The sequence below is a fragment of the Petromyzon marinus genome, chromosome 50 (assembly GCF_048934315.1).
Source record: "Petromyzon marinus isolate PM22_M1 ecotype Great Lakes invasive population chromosome 50, UKy_Petmar_22M1.pri1.0, whole genome shotgun sequence".
Taxonomy (NCBI): domain Eukaryota; kingdom Metazoa; phylum Chordata; class Hyperoartia; order Petromyzontiformes; family Petromyzontidae; genus Petromyzon; species Petromyzon marinus.
Genome location: NC_133716.1, coordinates 11,639,833 through 11,658,547, shown reverse-complemented (window position 1 = coordinate 11,658,547; position 18,715 = coordinate 11,639,833). Strand labels below are relative to the sequence as shown.

At 50.9% G+C, this 18,715-nt stretch overlaps 1 protein-coding gene across 4 annotated transcripts in view; it reads right to left on the bottom strand.

The window, feature by feature from the left end:
- Nucleotides 1–18,715, bottom strand: part of LOC103091800 (retinoic acid receptor RXR-alpha-A) — a 164,409-nt gene that overhangs the window by 33,187 nt on the left and 112,507 nt on the right. For 3 of the 4 annotated variants that reach the window (XM_032973029.2, XM_032973028.2, XM_032973030.2), the window contains one exon: nucleotides 659–924. The exons of the other annotated variant lie outside the window; for it this stretch is intronic. In XM_032973029.2, the coding sequence (XP_032828920.2) occupies nucleotides 659–924 (266 nt within the window). The remainder of the gene's footprint in view (nucleotides 1–658; nucleotides 925–18,715) is intronic. 4 annotated transcript variants of the gene reach the window in all.

Below are 18,715 nucleotides of genomic sequence, written 5' to 3'. Positions count from 1 at the left end.
GAGAAAAAAATGTCTCCATCGTAACTTTCACTTGCATTATTTTGTTTGTGTTTTTGGCAGTGTTATTTTTAACTGTCTATATTTGCACGCTACGCCAAGAGACGGGCAGACCGGTCTCCGACGAGATGGCTTGACGGTAGACTCACAGGCTGGTCTCTCCGAGAGGACCTCCAGACAACAGGTCGGTCCTCCGATTATGCCATCAGACAACAAAGTGAAAAAAATATCTCCGATGGCAGGGGTCTCCAGGTGCCCGATGTGGACCGATCTCCGGTGACGAGCTCTGTAGGCGGCGACCGCCCTAACGGGTGGCAGAGTGTGACCAGCGTGGCGTGCGTGTGTAGTGCGGTGGTGGAGCGGTTAGCGCGGTGCGCTTTGAACCCTGGGTCATGGCCACCAAAACCAGTGACGATTATCCCTAGGTCGACTCAGCCTCAAATGGGTACCTGGTACGGTGTGTAAACATCGCCACCGGGGAGACAAAGGCGGCCGGACGTGTTGGTGGCCACCCACCCCCTCGTGTGCCGTGCCGGCCTTCATAGGTGCTCGCTAACAGCACTTGCCCCAACAGTCTGTTCAGGCTACACGGGGATCTTTGTTTTGTGCTTGCGTGCGTGCGTGCATGCGTGCCTGCTCGTGCGTGCCTGCTCGTGCGTACCTGCGGGCCGCCCATGTAGGACACGCCGTGCTGGGAGGACGGCGGCGTGTGCAGGTTGTGCCCCACGGTGGAGGAGGAGATGACCGGGTACGGCGAGCACATGCCGTTGAGCGCGGGCGGGGAAAGGTCTCCGCCGCCCATGGGCGACGAGGAGGAGGAGATGCCGTGGTGGGGGAGCTCATGGTGCAGGCCGTGGTGCTGCGGGCCAGCGCCCATCATGTGGTGGTGCGACAACACCGGGGGGCCGTTCATCTGCGCTGAGGGATCTGCGAGGGCCGGGGTGGGGGGGGCGGCACAGTGACGGTCACGCAGTCTCTCCCTCTGCGTGCCTCGCGACGGCCGTCTGTGCCAACGCTTCCCTGTCCACATGGCACTCTCCGCGCTCGCCGGCTCTTACGTTGCAAAACGCGTACACGGCGTTCGGAAAAATGTTGCCGGCACCAAGACCAGCGGCAGCGGCAACAGTAGTAGTATCACAACAATAAACATCGTTATCATCAGAAGCCGCAGGGAATCATCATCATCGTCGTCGTCCTTTGCCTTTCTCTCCGCGATGTCAACTTCCCTTGCGCAAGCGCGGTCCCACGCGGGTAACGCGACATCTAAAACGGAACGAGCGCTCCGTCGCCGAGGGGCACGGTCGCCGGTAACAAAAAACAGACCCGAGTGAGCGATAACAAAAGCGAAGCCAGCGGAGCGAGCGTCGGCGTTGTTTATATTCCCCGGGACGGGTCGAAGCAAACATCCAAGACGGACGCCGTGCCCAGGGCACGTGGCTCACGCGCACCCACAGGGGAGGCTCGAGAGTTGAAATCCTCGACTCGAGCCCCGTCCTCACCGTCATGTTCGGAGTGAGTAAACTAGGGAACAAATTGGCGAGAAGTCCACAACTGTCGCTCCTGCGGATATGAGACCGTGCGGACAAGACTCCCAAAGCCGCCGGCGAAGGTGGCCGACGCCCGGCGTCCGGACGGCCGCTCCCCGGGGGGCTGCGTCCCGGCCCCGGCTCGGCTTCTCACGCTGCTTAGCTGGGCTCGCGAGCCGCTCGGCTGCGTTCAGTGGCGCGAATGAGCGAACGAGCGGCCGAGCCATGGCTCGGCTCGGGCTCAGCTCACGGGGACACACCCTGAGCTCGGCTGCGACCCTGGCTCAAGGCCCTGAGCCACGGCTCGCTTTGAGCCAGAGACGAGCGCGAGCCGAGCCGTGACCCAGAATACGTGGGCCTTAGTCTGACCACCGCCGTCACCACCACGTGGAGCGAAGTCTTCTCGTCCGCCTCACATTCGACACGTCCCTCAAGCAGCGCCTACAACACACGACCTCAGCGTCCCCATCCACCCTTGGGTCGTCTCCTCCTCCGTAGTCCACTTCGAGGTGCTGAGGGCAGCGAGTCGGCAGCCTGCAGCTCTTTCAGGAACTGCTTCGTGACGTTACTCATTAAGAGACCGCTGTCTCGTCTTCACGTGCGTTGCGGCTCTGGAAGTTTAGATTTTTTCTTTATTTTTCCACCAAATTCGACAAAAAAAACCCCTCTCTTCTTGTAATTTTGATTGCCGACCCCTGGGTTCAGGGGGTTTGTAATGGCCTCGTCAGAATCACTCGGTGGGATTCCTGGATTCGGCACGGGAATTATTCTCTCGCGATGGAGCCCGGTCCTCCACGGCAGCGAGGCCACGGAGGCCGGCCCGAGCACGAATGACTGCCCCACGACATAATCAACATCATCGTCATCATCGTTTGGAGGCAATTCTCACCCCGACTGTGAGGGACGGAGCGTGGGAACGCGCGGTGCACGGTACGTACGCGTGTTGATGCGCGATTCCGTGGCGAATACCGCTTGGCGCAGACCAGGAGAACGAGCGAAGCCAGGGAGAGGCGTGAAACACCACTGCCTCAGTACAAGGGCGACCTGGGTCGCGGTCACATCACCTGCCGACGACCGCTGCCCCCGCGTTCTACGTACAGTACAGACAGTACGTATGTTGAGCTTCGTTCGCGCCGTACGTAGCCAACCGCGCGAGTCGGAGGTGATCGGCGGTGGTGCGCAAGCACAATTAATATAATTAACAAAAATACTCAACGCATTCGTCAATAACAAACACTGTGGCCTTAAAGGAAAAAAGTTAAATGATAGGCGACGTTTTTTGCGGAATGGTGCTTCATATCACGTGCCCAAAAAGTCACCGATTAATAGGTTTTCTTTTGTTCTTTTAAGGCGAATGTGGTGATTTTTTCTTCTTGGATTATCTCAAGTCGTTTGAGGCACACGCAATTTTTTTTTACTTGAAATTGAAGAAACAGGGAACGATTTGAAAAACAACCAAATAAATAAATAACCCGCATTTGAGCAACGCCGAGCAAATGGAGGTGAATCGCCCTTTAGAACCGGACGATACACGCGAATTATCGTCTCTGAGAAATCTAACATCGGGAGAGTAGACATGGCGGCGAAGATCCACTGCACAAGACGCGACTACAATGGGACAACAACAAACAACGACAACAACAAGCCGGCCTTCGTGTGCTGGCTCCCTGAGACACCAGCAGCCGCTGTCAGACAACTCAACCAGCCCCCCACAGGCCCCCCTCCACCCCTACAGGCCCCCTCACTTTCTTCCCCCTCATCTCCCCAGATTCAAAGTTCTCCGCAGGGGTATCACCGAGCAATAACCGAGCCTAATTAATGGAAAGACTCCGTGTTCTTTCCTTTGAGATCGTTTGTTGTCCTTCCCCCGCACCTCGGGTTAGCACGGGAGGTTGGCTACGTACGGTGGTGCGAAAGACGTTCAAACAAACGTACGTGCGTATTTTTTATATAAATATACTTTTAAGTTTCTATAAAAAAAAGTGTTTTAGATGAGAACGTTCAACTTGGCAGCTCACAGTTGGGAAGTCATGAGTTTAAGTGCAGTTTCGGGTATTATCCAGCCCAAAAGACTCATCATCACCAGCATGGAACTGAGGCTTGTAAAAAAACTACTACAGGCTTGAAGAAAGTTGGCAGCGGAAATCTGCATTGGCATGAGTGGCCTCGTCAAGGGAATGTAGAATTTCCTCTCGTGACTCGGTGCAGCCAATTCGAAAGCGCCGACTGCTTAATTGTTTGAAATAAGGCAAATTGTAAAACAATTACTCGCAATTACTCACCGCCTCCTTCTGCTGCTGCAGCAGCAGCAGCAGCAGCAAAAAAGCCATAGCCTGAAATAAGGTGTTAGCTTTTCTGGGTGGACGGGTCCATTAGCGATCGCTGTTATTTTAAACTCGCAACCCCAAAAGCAAATATCTCTTGCCACGTATGGACGGCCAGAGTACCTGGACTGCACCCAATCTCATCGGATCTCGAAAGCTAAGCAGGATCCCAAGGAGCCTGGTTAATGTTTCAATAGATAGCCACCGGTGAATACCGGCTTCAGGCTCATTTGCGTGAGGTGCCAATAGATTTGCAGCGCTGCCTTGGGACTGGCCCACCACCAAGGGATTTGGGCCACTCACTGGACTGAGTCTGTCTGCGATTTGAATCTGTCCGTGCGGGGGCCTTTGAGGGTGTGTGGGGTTTGCTTTGGGCACTAGCGCTTCCTCCCACTAGCAGCCAATCATTCTTAAACAGTTCTGGCCAAGCGGCACAAAGGCCGGACCCTCCCAAAAGAGAGCCTTGAGACTCAGCAGAGGCTTCCTCGGGTAAATGAATGCCACCGATCACGGCCGAGCATCACAGAGGCAATCTTGTTTTAAACCTTCGCTCGTTATGAGAAAAAAATCACACTTAAAAAAAGTTACTTTCAAGAGAGCGCATCACTGTAGGGACATCAGCGTGGCGTATTGCTAACAGCGATGTCTCACAGCAAGAATGGCCTGGGTTCGATTCCCGACTCGGGCACCTGTGTGGATTTTGTATGTTCTCCCCTATTGTTTTGCGTGGGTTCCCTCTGGGTTCTCCGGTTTCCTCCCATAGCTAAAAGAAACCCCCATACATTGTAAGTGGTATTGACCGAACATCTGATTGCTGAAAAGTTACCCACTAATGACTCAATTTTGGATTGAACAGTAGCAATGCTAGCCCTCCTGTGAAAACCTGGCAGGACCCTCTTGAAAATGAATCTTGAGACTCCTCCTGGGTGAACAATTTTAGTCACGATGATAATAATATTAAAAAACAATCACTGCACCATTGCACCAAAGGTGCCATGGCAGTCACAGCGCAGTGACTGAACCGTGGCAAGAGTCACGGGGAAGAGGAGCTTCTCACAATCTTCACCAAGCCTTCAAAAAAACGAATGCAGGAACAGCCGCGGACACACACACACACGGCCGCGCGCACCAGACGTCGCCAGCACACACGGTATCTACAAGATATGGAGACGTTGTTGTACTCGAGTATCGGTGTTTACACTTCGTCGGAAGCGAACGGGGGGCCGGGAGAAGCCCGCCGGGGGACGAGACCGCGATTTCTGGCACGAGCCTGCGAGCGGCGTGCCGGTTGCGTCGAAATAATTCCGTCAAAAAAGGGGGGGGGGGGGGCGGGCGGCCGGGACGTGGACCGCTCCCCTGCGCCTCAACCGCCTTGTGGCCCGGACCGGGCCACAAGGCGGTTGAGGCCCAGGGCCCCCCACAAGGGACCGCGCTTGTCTGATCGAGCGAATTAGCGAGCACGCGCGTGGGTGGCACTGGAATGCACCGGCGCGGCAGCACAAATACCCGTGTCTTGTTGTCTGCAGCGCACGCGCCCCCCCCCCTCCACCGCTTCTCGTGCTGGGAGGGTGGGGGCTCACAATGGCCGGGTTTGTGTGCGAGCGTGGAGCTGGACTGCAGAGGTCGTGAGATAGAGTTTGCATTTTTTTTTATAAATGGGCAGTGCGTTTTTTTGTTGTTGCTGTTCTCACCCGACGGCCGTCGTTTCATCAGCGTCAAGACCCGAAGTCAAAATGTTTCCATCTTTGTGGGGCCAACGAATATGCCCCTTGGCGGAACTGTGCTGGTGGCGTAAATTCCACATTCGCATGTCGAGGACTCGGCTTTACCAAGGCAATTGTTTTGGTCGACTTCCTGGAAAAAGCTTGTTGTTTTATCCCACCTTGGAGTGATGGTGTTAGCCTGAGTGGACCCCCACAACTGAGTTTGAACTCACGGCGTTCCGATTGTGAGTCAAATGCTCAGACAACGGCTCCATCGCGCCAAAGGAACAATCCAAAATCAAATGTTTTGTATCTGGTACATATGTAGTGATTGACTTGAAGACGTAACTTCTGGGAGGCAATTCTTTAATTAAACACCAAGCACACTTTGTAGACTTTATATACACCCTGCACTGTTACACACTCTCTGTTTCTTGCTTATACGCAACCCGACACTGGTTGCTAGCCTACACACAACACTAGCCGTCTGATACTGACGGCGCTGAACTACGACAGCCAACTACGTCGAGAGGCGCAATTATCAAGTGGAGACGACAGCGACGAAGGCACGAGACGACAGCGGCGATGCGACGATCTTCAGCCGCAACGACGACAGGTATCCCACTCCAAACGACGGCCCCGAGCTCCTGCTTGGAGTCCCCTTTTATCCTGTTAGCGCGGCCTCGCTCCGTCCCGGCCACGCCCCCCTTCTGGAACCTACTAGCGGGCTCTGGGTCTATCACGTGGCCTGCTGTCAGTTAGGGCTGCTACAAGCTGCAGATCCCCTTCCCTGCCAGCAGCCAGCGCTATGCTACGTAGTGACCAATTCTATGTCATTACACATACACATTTGTAGTGACATCGGGGATGTCACGGTATGGTGCCGGCCCGGAAGGGCCGTGGCGTGCGATGCACCGTCATCGCGTACACCCTTGGTGGGTGTAGCACCAGCCCTGGCGGGGCTTGGTGAGCGCTGGGATGGCGCAGGCACGACGCATAGCGTGTAGTGCGAGCTCCCACCAGGGGGAGTGGGACAGTGTCAGCCCAGGGGCAGGGTTGCCCCGGGCCATGGCACTCCGGTTGACCCCGTAGACACGTGATCTAGAGTGTCCACAGAGAGGCCCCCAGGTGGGGGGACTAGGGGGTGATCATGTGTCCGGGGAGAGCTCTCGAGAGGGATCGGGAGGGAGCTAGAAGGCTCCAGAAGGTGGGTGGGGCCAAGGGCGGAGCAGCCCCGACCGTAGGGGGATAAAAGGTGGGTCCCTGAGAGGGACCGGGGTCGCTGCATTCTACAAGCTGAAGCTCCACGTCTACAAGCTGGAAGCTCTACATCTTACGAGGCATCAACATGTGGTCAGGGACCCGAGTGAGGGTCCGACCCTTCGTAGCTGTAACTCCTCTCTATAGTGTAGTTAGCTGGGTGGTCACCACCCTAGGCTATATCTGGTGAAGGGGCAGTTACCCCTTTGTGTTACGTGTTACAAATAAAAGTGTTGCCTCTAAAAAGGAAAAATGTCTGTGACTCAGTTGGACTACATATACATGACCAGCGCGATTTTGTTAATTGGTAATTATTTTTTACATATATTTAAAATCACAATCAAGAGTGCCACAATCATGCAACCTACGCTGCTTATATTATGACTACATCACAAAATGTGGTGCATGCTGGGAGACAGCACTACAGCTAGGTCACTACACGCAGTGCATGCTGGGAGCCGGCACTACTGCTAGGTCACTTTAATTGGGACAATTGTGTGCTCATCCTCAACTAGTGAGAGGAAGAATCGATTTGGAACTCACAGCACAGTGCAACACCATTCCATATTAAATACAGAGCTACCTCTGAGATCCCTTAAAGTGACCTTTTATTCACACAGTAGGGGGCAACATTTTCTAACCCTCCCGGGGCCCCCCACGGCATGAGTGAAACTGAAATACAGGCATACCCCGGTTTACACTCTGGATGCGTTCCTGAAAACCAGAATGTAAATCGAAACAAAGAGAGGGCATGGTGGATCGTAACGTGGTACAGAACCTACTACTAGCAGTCGGTACTACTACTAGAGATGGCATGGTGGATCGAGACGTGGTACAAAACCTACTACAAGCAGTCGGTACTACTACTAGAGATGGCGTGGTGGTTCGTAACCTGGTACAAAACCTACTACAAGCAGTCGGTACTACTACTAGATATGGCGTGGTAGATCATTACGTGGTACAAAACCTACTACAAGCAGTCGGTACTACTACTAGAGATGGCGTGGTAGATCGTGACGTGGTACCAAACCTACTACTAGCAGTCGGTACTACTACTAGAGATGGCGTGGTGGTTCGTAACCTGGTACAAAACCTACTACTAGCAGTCGGTACTACTACTAGAGATGGCGTGGTAGATCATTACGTGGTACAAAACCTACTACAAGCAGTCGGTACTACTACTAGAGATGGCGTGGTGGATCGTAACGTGGTACAAAACCTACTACTAGCAGTCGGTACTACTACTAGAGATGGCGTGGTAGATCGTGACGTGGTACAAAACCTACTACTAGCAGTCGGTACTACTACTAGAGACGGCGTGGTGGATCGTAACGTGGTACAGAACCTAAACAGGATGCTCACTAACCCACCGCGCATCTATACTGTACAACCATTGGTATAGAAAGTGTATATTGGTATATTAACACATTATATTACCTTGTCTATTACACTACATGTAGCATCATTAGTTGTTCATCAAATACAAAAAATAGTTTACGCTTGTATAAAAAATAGTCGCCCTAAATGCGGCACATGGGGGCAAAAAAAATGTATACACGGAGTAGACGTGAAAGGGACTGTAGAGCCAGTCAAGGACACGGTCGCTTGGGCACCATCAAGCACCTGAATATTCGCCATGAAACGTAAACGATTTGGGTCTTAATGGTTCAGTTTATAAATCTCGAGGACGTTAAGGCGACACGGTACGTAACACGGGATTGGGTATTGATAAGCTGAGTACCGTTGTTGCGAAAGCGCGTACAATGGGAGGGGCGTAAATCGGGGTGTTATTGTATTTCATTCTCAGGGATAGGCTCCGGCTCAATTTAGTGCGAAAGCAAATTCATTGTGTTGGGGCTTTTTGTGTTGTGTGTGCCACTATTGGTGACCTGAACCCAGTTTAAATCACTGGCATCTGAAACCTGGATTCGAAGCACGCGTTCCAAAAGGTCAGAGGTGGCATCGCTGAGCCATCCAGGGGACTTTGAAGAGAGAAATGGCTGTGCTAGGCCCACAAGCCGATAGGACGGGAGATCGGAGCTGGCAGTGTTTCTCATCAGAGCAGCAGCACAGGAGGAATTCAAGTGGGGAAGGTGGATTCGGGGAGACTGGGCTCTTTTGGTCAGAGATAATTCGCTTTTGCAGAATAATCATGTCCGATATTGTGTCGCTATCGGAGTCACCGTCACCCTTGTGGAACTCCCCCTAATCGCGAGATCCTCGCGGTGCGTTCAAGGGAACGGTCTCGGAAGATGACGGAAGATGACAGAAGATGACGGAAGATGACGGAAGATGACGCCACCACGAAACGACTTCCAAGTCGCCTCGCCCGGGCCTCTCTTGCCCAACGCCAGAAGACGCTGCTTGACCTTGCGTGGCGACTGCGCAGTGGTTCTGCCACGTCACAGTCATCCAACACATTTATAATGTTTACTTCTCGGGGGTGGATCTTGCCTCATTTGGCGAAAAAACTGATTGAGATTAATACAGTATATTTATGTATGTGTGTCATGAAAGTTGTATGAAGAGCATCAACGCACTACGCTCGAGAACTACTCGGTTTGACCAAGGGCAACTGAGCTTTCCGTAGCTCATTTTCAGAAGCGACCTGGCAATCACAAATGATTGCTCAACAAAGTGGATTATCATCATCATGTTCAAGTTAACAGCAGCCATAAAATGTGGAGGGAAATACCGGAGGACCCGGAGAAAACGCCACGCGACCACGGGGAGAGAGAAAGAGAGCCACCGCAACTCCCAAATATACAGCAGCAGGCCATCAGGGACGGGATCGAACCCACGACCTACTGCATACCAGGCGAGGTAGTTAACATCTCGCCACCGCGGCACCCTAACGCGATTGTAGATCTCTCCACAAGGCCGTCGATGAAGCCTCCCGGAACCAACAAGGTGTTCCCTCTCGCCTTTTTTTCCACCCTTGACAAATGCTTCACGCCACGATAAGGACCGTCGTGAGCAGTGACCCGCCGCGCAAAAGAAAAATAAAACGCCTCGCGACTGACCACATGGTGAGCATCAAAATCTCATTAATTCAATTTTCCGAGACATTTGCGTCGACATTCAATATGGTCAGAGTGGCGCGATAAACACGCCAGAGATGCTCACGCGCCCCGGAGCGTTCCACTCTCCTACCCCGGGTGGTGGGGGGGGCGACTGTGGACGTTGGCAGGACGTCCCAGTGCCGACGTCGCGTGCGCTGTTCTGAGCGCCATTCCCCGGGGTTTCTCCGGTTGCAACGCACATCCCCCAAACCGAGGCTGAGAGAGCGAGAGGGTCACCGCGCGGCTGAAAATCCACGCCACGAAACCTCTCGGCCGACCACACACCCCCCTCTCACAACGCCTCCTGCCAATCCCCACGGCCGTTGCGCGGTCGGGACCCCGATCTCCTTCGATTTGCTCTCAGGAGTCTAATTACGACCTCACCATCTGACTCGGGTCTTTCTATCGGTGTGCAGTTCACTTGGGTTCAAGTGAACGGCTCTTTGCGGGCCTCTCGTCGCCCGGCTCCCCCTCCTGTGCGTGTCCCTCGGTGCCACGGCCTCCCCTTGTCGATTGTAAAACCGCCATACTCTTTGGTTCTTTCGGTAAAGTTACGTAGGTATAAAAAATAAAATAAATCACGACGTTTCAGGCGCAACACAAGCGTCCGTCATCAGGCGCTTTCCTGCCCGCCACGTTCTGTCTCAAAAATAACTTTCTAAGCGATGCTGCTCCCCTTTCTGGAAGGACAGAAAGGGGAGCAGCATTCTCAAACAAACGGCATGGGGGGGGACCCCTCCAGAAAATTAACCCCCCGAGAGACTTTGCGGACGCTTCCCCGCAGGCAGGAACACAGCACGTGGCCGACACGTTGCGTCGTGATGGCCGACTCAAATAAAACATTTTTTTACCAGGAAAAGGTTCACTGAGCGTGGCGACTGCGCAGAGTGGTTCTGCCGGGTCACAGTCATCCAACACACTTATAATGCTCTCTGGGTCTTTCGGTAAATTCACGTAGATAGAAAAATAATAATAAAAATCACGATGTTTCGATCTCAACACAAGCAATTGTCTTCAGGTGAAAAAAAAGTACACATTTATAATGTTTGCTTCCCGGGGGATGGATCATGCCACATTTAACGAAACATATTTATATGAATAGAGTAATTATATATATGTGCGTGTGTGTCATGAAAGTTGTATTAAAAGCATCAACGCACCGCGCTCGAGAACAATTCGGTTGAACCAAGGGCTGCTGCATACCAGACTCTTATTTGTTTTTGTTGTGCCAGGTAAGGCCCACTGAGCTATAAATATCTCTTTGTCAGACGCGACCTGGCCACAAATGATAGCCCAATAAAGTCTGTTAAGTTATATAGGGGATGTTCTTTGTCTTTGTGGGAGTTGTAGGCTAGTGTTTCAGAACACTCACCACCAACTGAAACAGTTTGCACCCAGGAGAAGGTCTGATTCTCTTCACAGCCACTTGGGAATTTGTGTGGGAATTACCGCAGCATGCCATGAGCTCCAGACGTAATATTGGAGACTCAACTATAAACTATGCTTATTTTACCAGGTAAGGCCCACTGAGATATGAGCTATATCGGGGAGACGAAACGACATGTCTCTGACCGAATTCGCGAGCACAAATCAGATTTGAAACATGGCAGAACGAATTCTTCTGCCGTAGCTGATCACTGTTACAACCCTGTGGGTGATCACGACATAGTTTTCTCCGATACCAAGGTTCTCTGCAAACCCACGGGTTTTTATCAGAGATTTGTCCACGAGGCAATTCAGATTTACAAACACAGACACAATTTCAACCGAGAGGATGGTTTCAAATTAAGCAATCATTGGAAAGATGTTCTAAATCAAACCAAACATTAAACTAATTTTCAATGGTAAAGTATATTTATTCAAGTAGTGGTATCCCAAACTTTCACAGCAGCTTATTTCCCTTCACACCAACATTATGTAAACTCCCCCCCCCCCCCCCCCCCCACCGTGCCGGTCCAGTACATCATTGTTATGATAATTCTTTTGTCAAGGCGTTTTTTGTTTCCTCCCACACAGCTTAAAGGACACGACCTGGGCTGTCTTCACTCCAACGCCGTCCTCTGGACAGTCCAGTCCCTTCACCTGATGAAGGCCACTTCTGTTGTGGCCGAAACGTCGTGATTTTTTGTTATTTTATTTTTACCTACGTGACTTTACCGAATAGAACCAAAGAGTATGGATCCTTGCAGTCACGAAAGCTTCAAATCTAGAATATGAGCTATTTTTCAGAATATACCTGGCAATCACAAATGATAGCACGACGCAATGGCTTATCACGTGGATATTTAGAGCAGCCAAATATTCTAAACATGTGACGTTGATTTTAAATGCGGAGGGGAAAAACTGGAGGACCCGGAGAAAAATCCACGTGACCACGGGGACAGAGAGACATGCAAATTCCAAATAAACAGCAGGCATCAGGATCGGGATCAAACCCACGACCTTCAGTGTACCAGGCAAGGTAGTCAAAATCTCACCACCGCAACGTGGGGCAGCCGTCGCTCATCTCCCAGTCCTAAGCCAGCGGGATAATTTCCACATTATTATGGCAGAGACCTGTCACCCCACAGGACAGTTGTTGATTTCTCACAAAGTGCTTTTCATTTAATCGACCTCAGAAAGACGTTGGTAATGAATTGAATTGACCCGGGTCAAGATTTGAACTCATGACCTTCAAACGGCGAGGCAAGCGATCCGGCCTCGTTAACCGAGGCAGATCGAAATAAATACCGCACGGGCATGCGGCGCGAGTGATTGCGCTCACCGAAAAAACGGGGCTCTGGCTTCTGCGGATTTCTAACCGGCAGATACATTATCCAGCAAGTCTGTTCGGCACCGCAACGCACAACAGTGAGGCATGAAAACACATCTTTTTGGTAAATTAATACACTGGCTGCGTGCGTCGGTTGCATATATTATTCCTGATTAGCTGTCGGGAGTCTGCTACTCATAAGCGTGGGTTTACAAGGCCACTGTCAGGGGGGGGGAGGGGGGGCCATGAGGTGCACCCCCCCCACATGGTCCGTCTGGGCACGCTGGGTTTAAACGTCGGAGTCGACCTAATGGTGGCCCACGCCGGGGCAAGACAGCAATCGGCAAGCAGCGTCTTGGTCACGAGGCGAGGAGTCGAACTTCACGTACGTACACGTACCCAGAGAGACAAAGATACCCCGTATAGTCCTTAACAGGCCGCAACCGGGCAAGTACTGTTAGCGAGCACCTAATAAGGGTGACGCGGCACACAAGCAGTAGTGGCCTGTATGTGCGTACGTAGCCAAACGTGCTAATCCGAGGTGTGGGGGGAAGGACAACAAACTAAACATAAAAAGCAGTTTGAAATAAGTTGTTTTTCAATCTGGATAATTTTAAAGTCCATAGTTCCAGCGGCTTCCTAATATCAGAAGGAAGAGCGTTCCAGACGGCCGCAGAAGCGCATCTGAAAGCGCCGGGCAATGCGGTGACCATCTTTGTTCAATGGCCAGCCAAAAGCCGCTGCTCCTGCTGCTGCGAGGATGACCCGCAGCATGCCCAGTCACCTCGCCTGGTACTCGTGCACGGCTGAGTGAGTCAGCCTCACTCGGGGCAGGTTTGCAATCACTTGGTTTCTATGGACGATCCCTACACTGACGCTTCATGGCGATTCCTGGGATTCATTGACAGCCTGTGGTTGCGATGACACAATCCCAATAATACAAAAAGAAAACACCTACACAACCGCGTCCCCGTTTCAAATCGCGGACGGTAATACCTCTCACGGCCAGATTCGAGCACGCCGAAATTTGGGGGGGGGGGGGGGGGCAAGCCGGAAGACTTCCCGAAATAAATGTTAAATCCTCTGACTGGCATTGGCGTTTGAGCACTGGCGAGTCTAGAGCTATAAAGCAGAAACAAAAATAAATCTGCAAATCCGTGTAATTCGCAGATAATTTGCGGTTCGCGACGGCTCCTGTAATCCGCAATGCACAGTGGGGGGGGGGGGGGGGGGTAATGAGGAGCTGAAGGAGCAGAGCTGCAGGGAAACACATGCAAAGGTAAGGATTTTATTTATTTTAATTTAGCAGTTTTATTTTTTGGGATTTATTTCAGCACGGGCTAGCGAGTGCTGACGTTATTTGTTGAGTAGAAATAGATTTTAAATGTTTTTTTCTTACATTTTTTTAGATTTGGAAATTAAGTTGAAAAATACCAACAACAAAAAAAAAACCTTCAATACAGGCCCATGCGGCCGAATTGCACCATCGTGGTCTCATCAAAATTCGAAACCCTGCATACCACGAATTTATCGGTGACTAATTTAACCGGTTGTAATGCGACACTGCACCGACCTGCAACCCGGTGACTCTGGACGGATCAGCGGAATCGTGCGGCTGATGTCTCCCGCAATAAGCGCTGCACCGCAGTGGCCGGAATTGTTTGCGGTGACTTAACATGTTGCCGTGTGCCGCACATGGACAAGATCAGCGATGCAGTCCCCCCGCATCAAAACAGGGAAACGTCGTACTCAGATTGTGAATGTTGTGGCTTTGCTCTCCAACACACCGGTGTGCTCTACGAGTAACGAGTTTGCACGTTCTGTTTACGTGACAAACCTTACTAATTTGCCGTGTCGGGTGGTGGCGGGTTTAACAACACATTTATATATTTACGCGATCTAATCCAAAAAACATGTATTATGGAAAACAGGGATTGTTGGATGTCTGCTGTACTTTATCTGTTGGATCGAATTCAGGATTCCGTTCTCATGCCATGTACTCTGCAAGTGCATTCTCTCTCGTTATTTTCACATTTGTTTTTACAAATTAACAATATTTCAAGGCCTACAGACCATCTCCCATAGCTGTCAACCACTTATCAGTGTCTACCTCATTACAGACCAATTCCCACCTTGTTGGTCACCCCGTGCCCTTATAAATCTCAACGTTTATCCTACAAAGTCCCATCACAAAGCGAGAAACACAAAGACAAAGAGACAAAAACATGTGCTCGTATTGAAACGGCCGTACGCCGTATGGACCTGAAAACTCAATTTCCCAGGACAAGAATACGGAAGTAAACCGTCTGGGTTGACAGCTACGATCGCCTGTACTCGGCCTCCCTTGCTCGGTAGGCCTCACGGCCTCCCCCCCTCCACGCCTTTACGGTGATGCGGTCTCGGATTAAACTGTACAGGAGTGATTTGATAGTAAAAAAATAATTCACCCAAAAAATTGGCAACGTTAAATTGCGAAAGTTTATTTCGTTGTTATTGATATAAGCATTACCTGAATGTATTGCACGTTTATTACATACTGTACACACGTGATATAAATGCGGCATTTTATAGTATCTTCTGAATTATTAGCTTTGGCAGATAGCAAAAACAGATTTGCATGCCAGACCATCCCCCGTAACGACAAAATCTCCCACCCCCACTCGAGCCCAGCTGGGGAGACCTGTCTCTCAACTGGCCGGTTAGTGCCACAGTGGTTACGGCTCACGCCTCGCAGCAAGAACCTCCTGGGTTCGACTCCAAACTCGGGTGCCTTTCTGTGCGGACTTTGCATATTCACCCCCTGTTCCGGCAACGGGTTTCCTCCGGCTGTTCCTTGTTTCTTTCCCAATAGCTCCGTAAAACATGAAGGCGACTGGTGTTGGCCTAAACACTCCCAATGCTGAGACACGACCTGAACATTGCTCCAAGGAGACAACAACGCAGCGACATCCCCTGGGGCATTGGTCTGGCCAGTCGGAGGTGACGTTCGCCGTGAAGGGTCCCAATTGAAACAAATGTTGAGCCCCGACGCCAGGCACACAATGAGCCAGCTCTCTTGCGAAATGGCATCACGGGATTCCACCAGAGTAATATGATGAGCATTATTAACCGGGGCGGCCCCTGGACATAGAACCGTGAACCTGAATGGGATTCGAGCCGCGATTCCAGCGGTGGCCGCGAGAGGGCACTGCTTTGGCACGGCCAGGGGGCCGACAAAACCGTGCGGCTCTGGAGTCGCATGCCGTGGCTCTTTAAGGCAGCGGTCCCCAACCTTTATGGCACCAGGGACCGGTTTCGTGGAAGACAATTTTTTTCACTGGAAGCTCTCCAGCGACGTTTGTTTTTTTACTCATTTTGGCTACTAGGGTTAGCTTGTGTGACTCTGACAAGTGCGCAGTGCGGGAAAGAGGCGTGGACGAAGGTGGTAAATAATAAACTAATGGGCGGGCCACGTGCGAACTCACCGCTCTCACCTCCTGCTGCTGTGCGGCCCGGTTCCTAACAGGCCACGGACCGGTACCGGTCCGCGGCCCGGGGGGTTGGGGACCCCTGCTTTAAGAGGCCGGCTTCGTGCCGTCATTTATTAAGCACCCCACAGCCTTGCATTCACCACCACAGTGCATTCATGCATTGCGGCACCTTGAATTATTGAACAAAAAAATACCTCTTGTGAATTTGGTTGCCCCGACTCCTGGGCATTGCCAAATGGAAAACGCAGCACGACACTGTACACTACAGTACCATACTACAACAGTACAATGCTGGATATGTGTCTGCACAGAACCAGTTCTCTCACACTCATGGAACAACGCACTGGACCCCGAAAGCGCGAAGGACAACCCAGAGCCTGGCCTATTGGTGGTGTCATAGGCCTTGACCAGGTCAATAAAAGCAGAGATGTAGGTAGGTCCTGCTGAAATTCCCTACACCTCTGCTGTAGCAGACAAGAGAATACGGCGTCTGTTCAGAACTAAATCGATCCGAAACCACATTGGGGCTCTGCAAGCCTCTCATCAGCGTGCCTGGTAAGGCGATGTTGGATAAACCTTGGCAAGACCTTTCCCAGCACACAGAGGATGGAGATCCTCCGGTAGTTGTTGCAATCAGTGCGGTTCCCCTTCTTAAAAATAAATACCCACCACCAGGGCATCCTCCCAATCCTCCGGAACCGGTCCTGTGCACCAGACGTTTACGATGATGTCACGTAGGGCAGCATGCACACTTTCGCCACCCTCCCTCAGCAGTTCACTTAAGAGGTCACACCTCTGCCCGGCACTCTACCCGGTCTCCAGGCTCCGGATCGTCCCTCGCACTTCCTCGACAGGCGGCAATATCAGCCAGCCGCTCGCATCGGCCAGCTGCGCTGACAAAGGACGCAGACCAACGCACGCACACGGGCGATCACGCAGGGCCCCCCGGTTGAGCCAAACAATTGTTGGAGGAAGTGCAAGGAGTGAGCACTCCAGGTCGCCTCGACACACGGGAGGATGAAGTTGGTCAACGTCACTCTTGGCTGCACGTGTACACGACACACAAGAGTGTTGTAAGCTCGCATTTCCGAACGTTGGATTAAACGTTCGTAAGTTTTCCCTGTCTAACATTACACTGTTATCTCGTGTTATGAGTTGCGTCAAATTCCACTTTAGTCAACACTTTTAATAATTTACTTTTAATATATTTTCAAAATCATCTTTATTTAAATAATGTTCACCAACACCATTTTGCAGCTTTACAACTTAACTTTTTACAAATCAATATTATTTTAATACATAAAATATTGTGATTGGGTACGATTTATATTCATTACTTCCACTTCGTTTGTGAAATGATTAACATTTTGAGGATACATTTTTTGTTTATTATTTTAGGCATAACTTCATAATATCCAGTCATATTCTTATTCTTAGCTCTTGCGGTAAAGTCACGTTGAAGGGAAACAATAAAATAATAAAATATATATAAAACAATAAAAATTCTCACGACGTTTCGACCATAACACAAACGGTCGTCATCTGGTGTGTCGGTTTGCATAAATGTATTTATTTTTAAACGGTGTATTTATTTATTTATAGAAAAACATCAGCGCCACGAGCAGCGATTTGGCAGTTTATTTAGAAGGACTAGTCCATCTTTGTTCTGAAAAGAGGAGGGAGGAACGAAAAATTAATGTATGCTGTCTGAAAGCCACTGTAAGCGTGAACAATCAATTAAGACCTGAAATGGTTTATCAAATCTTTCCAATGATTGCTAAGCCAGAATCCATCTTCTCGGTTGAAATTGTCTCTGTGCTTGTATATGTGGATAGCCTCATGAACGAATCTCTCATGGTAGCCAGATGGCTTACAAAGAACCTCTGTCTTGGAAAAGTCAATGTCATGTGAGCCTACTGAATTATAACAATGATCTGCCACGGCCGAGGTGTTGGTCCTACCGTGTTTAAGGTCTGCTTTGTGTTCACGAATGCGGTCCGAGACATGGCGTTTTGTTTCTCCAATGTAACTACTACCACAGATGCAACTTAGTTTGTAGACACCAGGGTACTGTATGTCCGGAATCACATCAATACCCAGTCAGTTTGGCAAACACACACACATTCCGTTCCCCGTTCCCCATTCCCCGTATCCCCCACTACCCCATTCCCCATTCCCCATTCCCCGTACCACGTTCCCTGTACCACGTTCCCCGAACCACGTTCCCGGTACCCCTCCGTACCCCATACCCCTGTACCCCATTCTCCAATCCAGTGGCTGCCCTGGTTATTACTGCGGGTGTAATACTGCGGGTGTAATACTGCGGGTGTAATACTGCGGGTGTAGTACTGCGGGTGTAATACTGCGGGTGTAATACTGCGGGTGTAATACTGCGGGTGTAATACTGCGGGTGTAGTACTGCGGGTGTAATACTGCGGGTGTAATACTGCGGGTGTAGTACTGTGGGTGTAATACTGCGGGTGTAATACTGCGGGTGTAATACTGCGGGTGTAATACTGCGGGTGTAATACTGCGGGTGTAATACTGCGGGTGTAATACTGCGGGTGTAATACTGCGGGTGTAATACTGTGGGTGTAGTACTGCGGGTGTAATACTGCGGG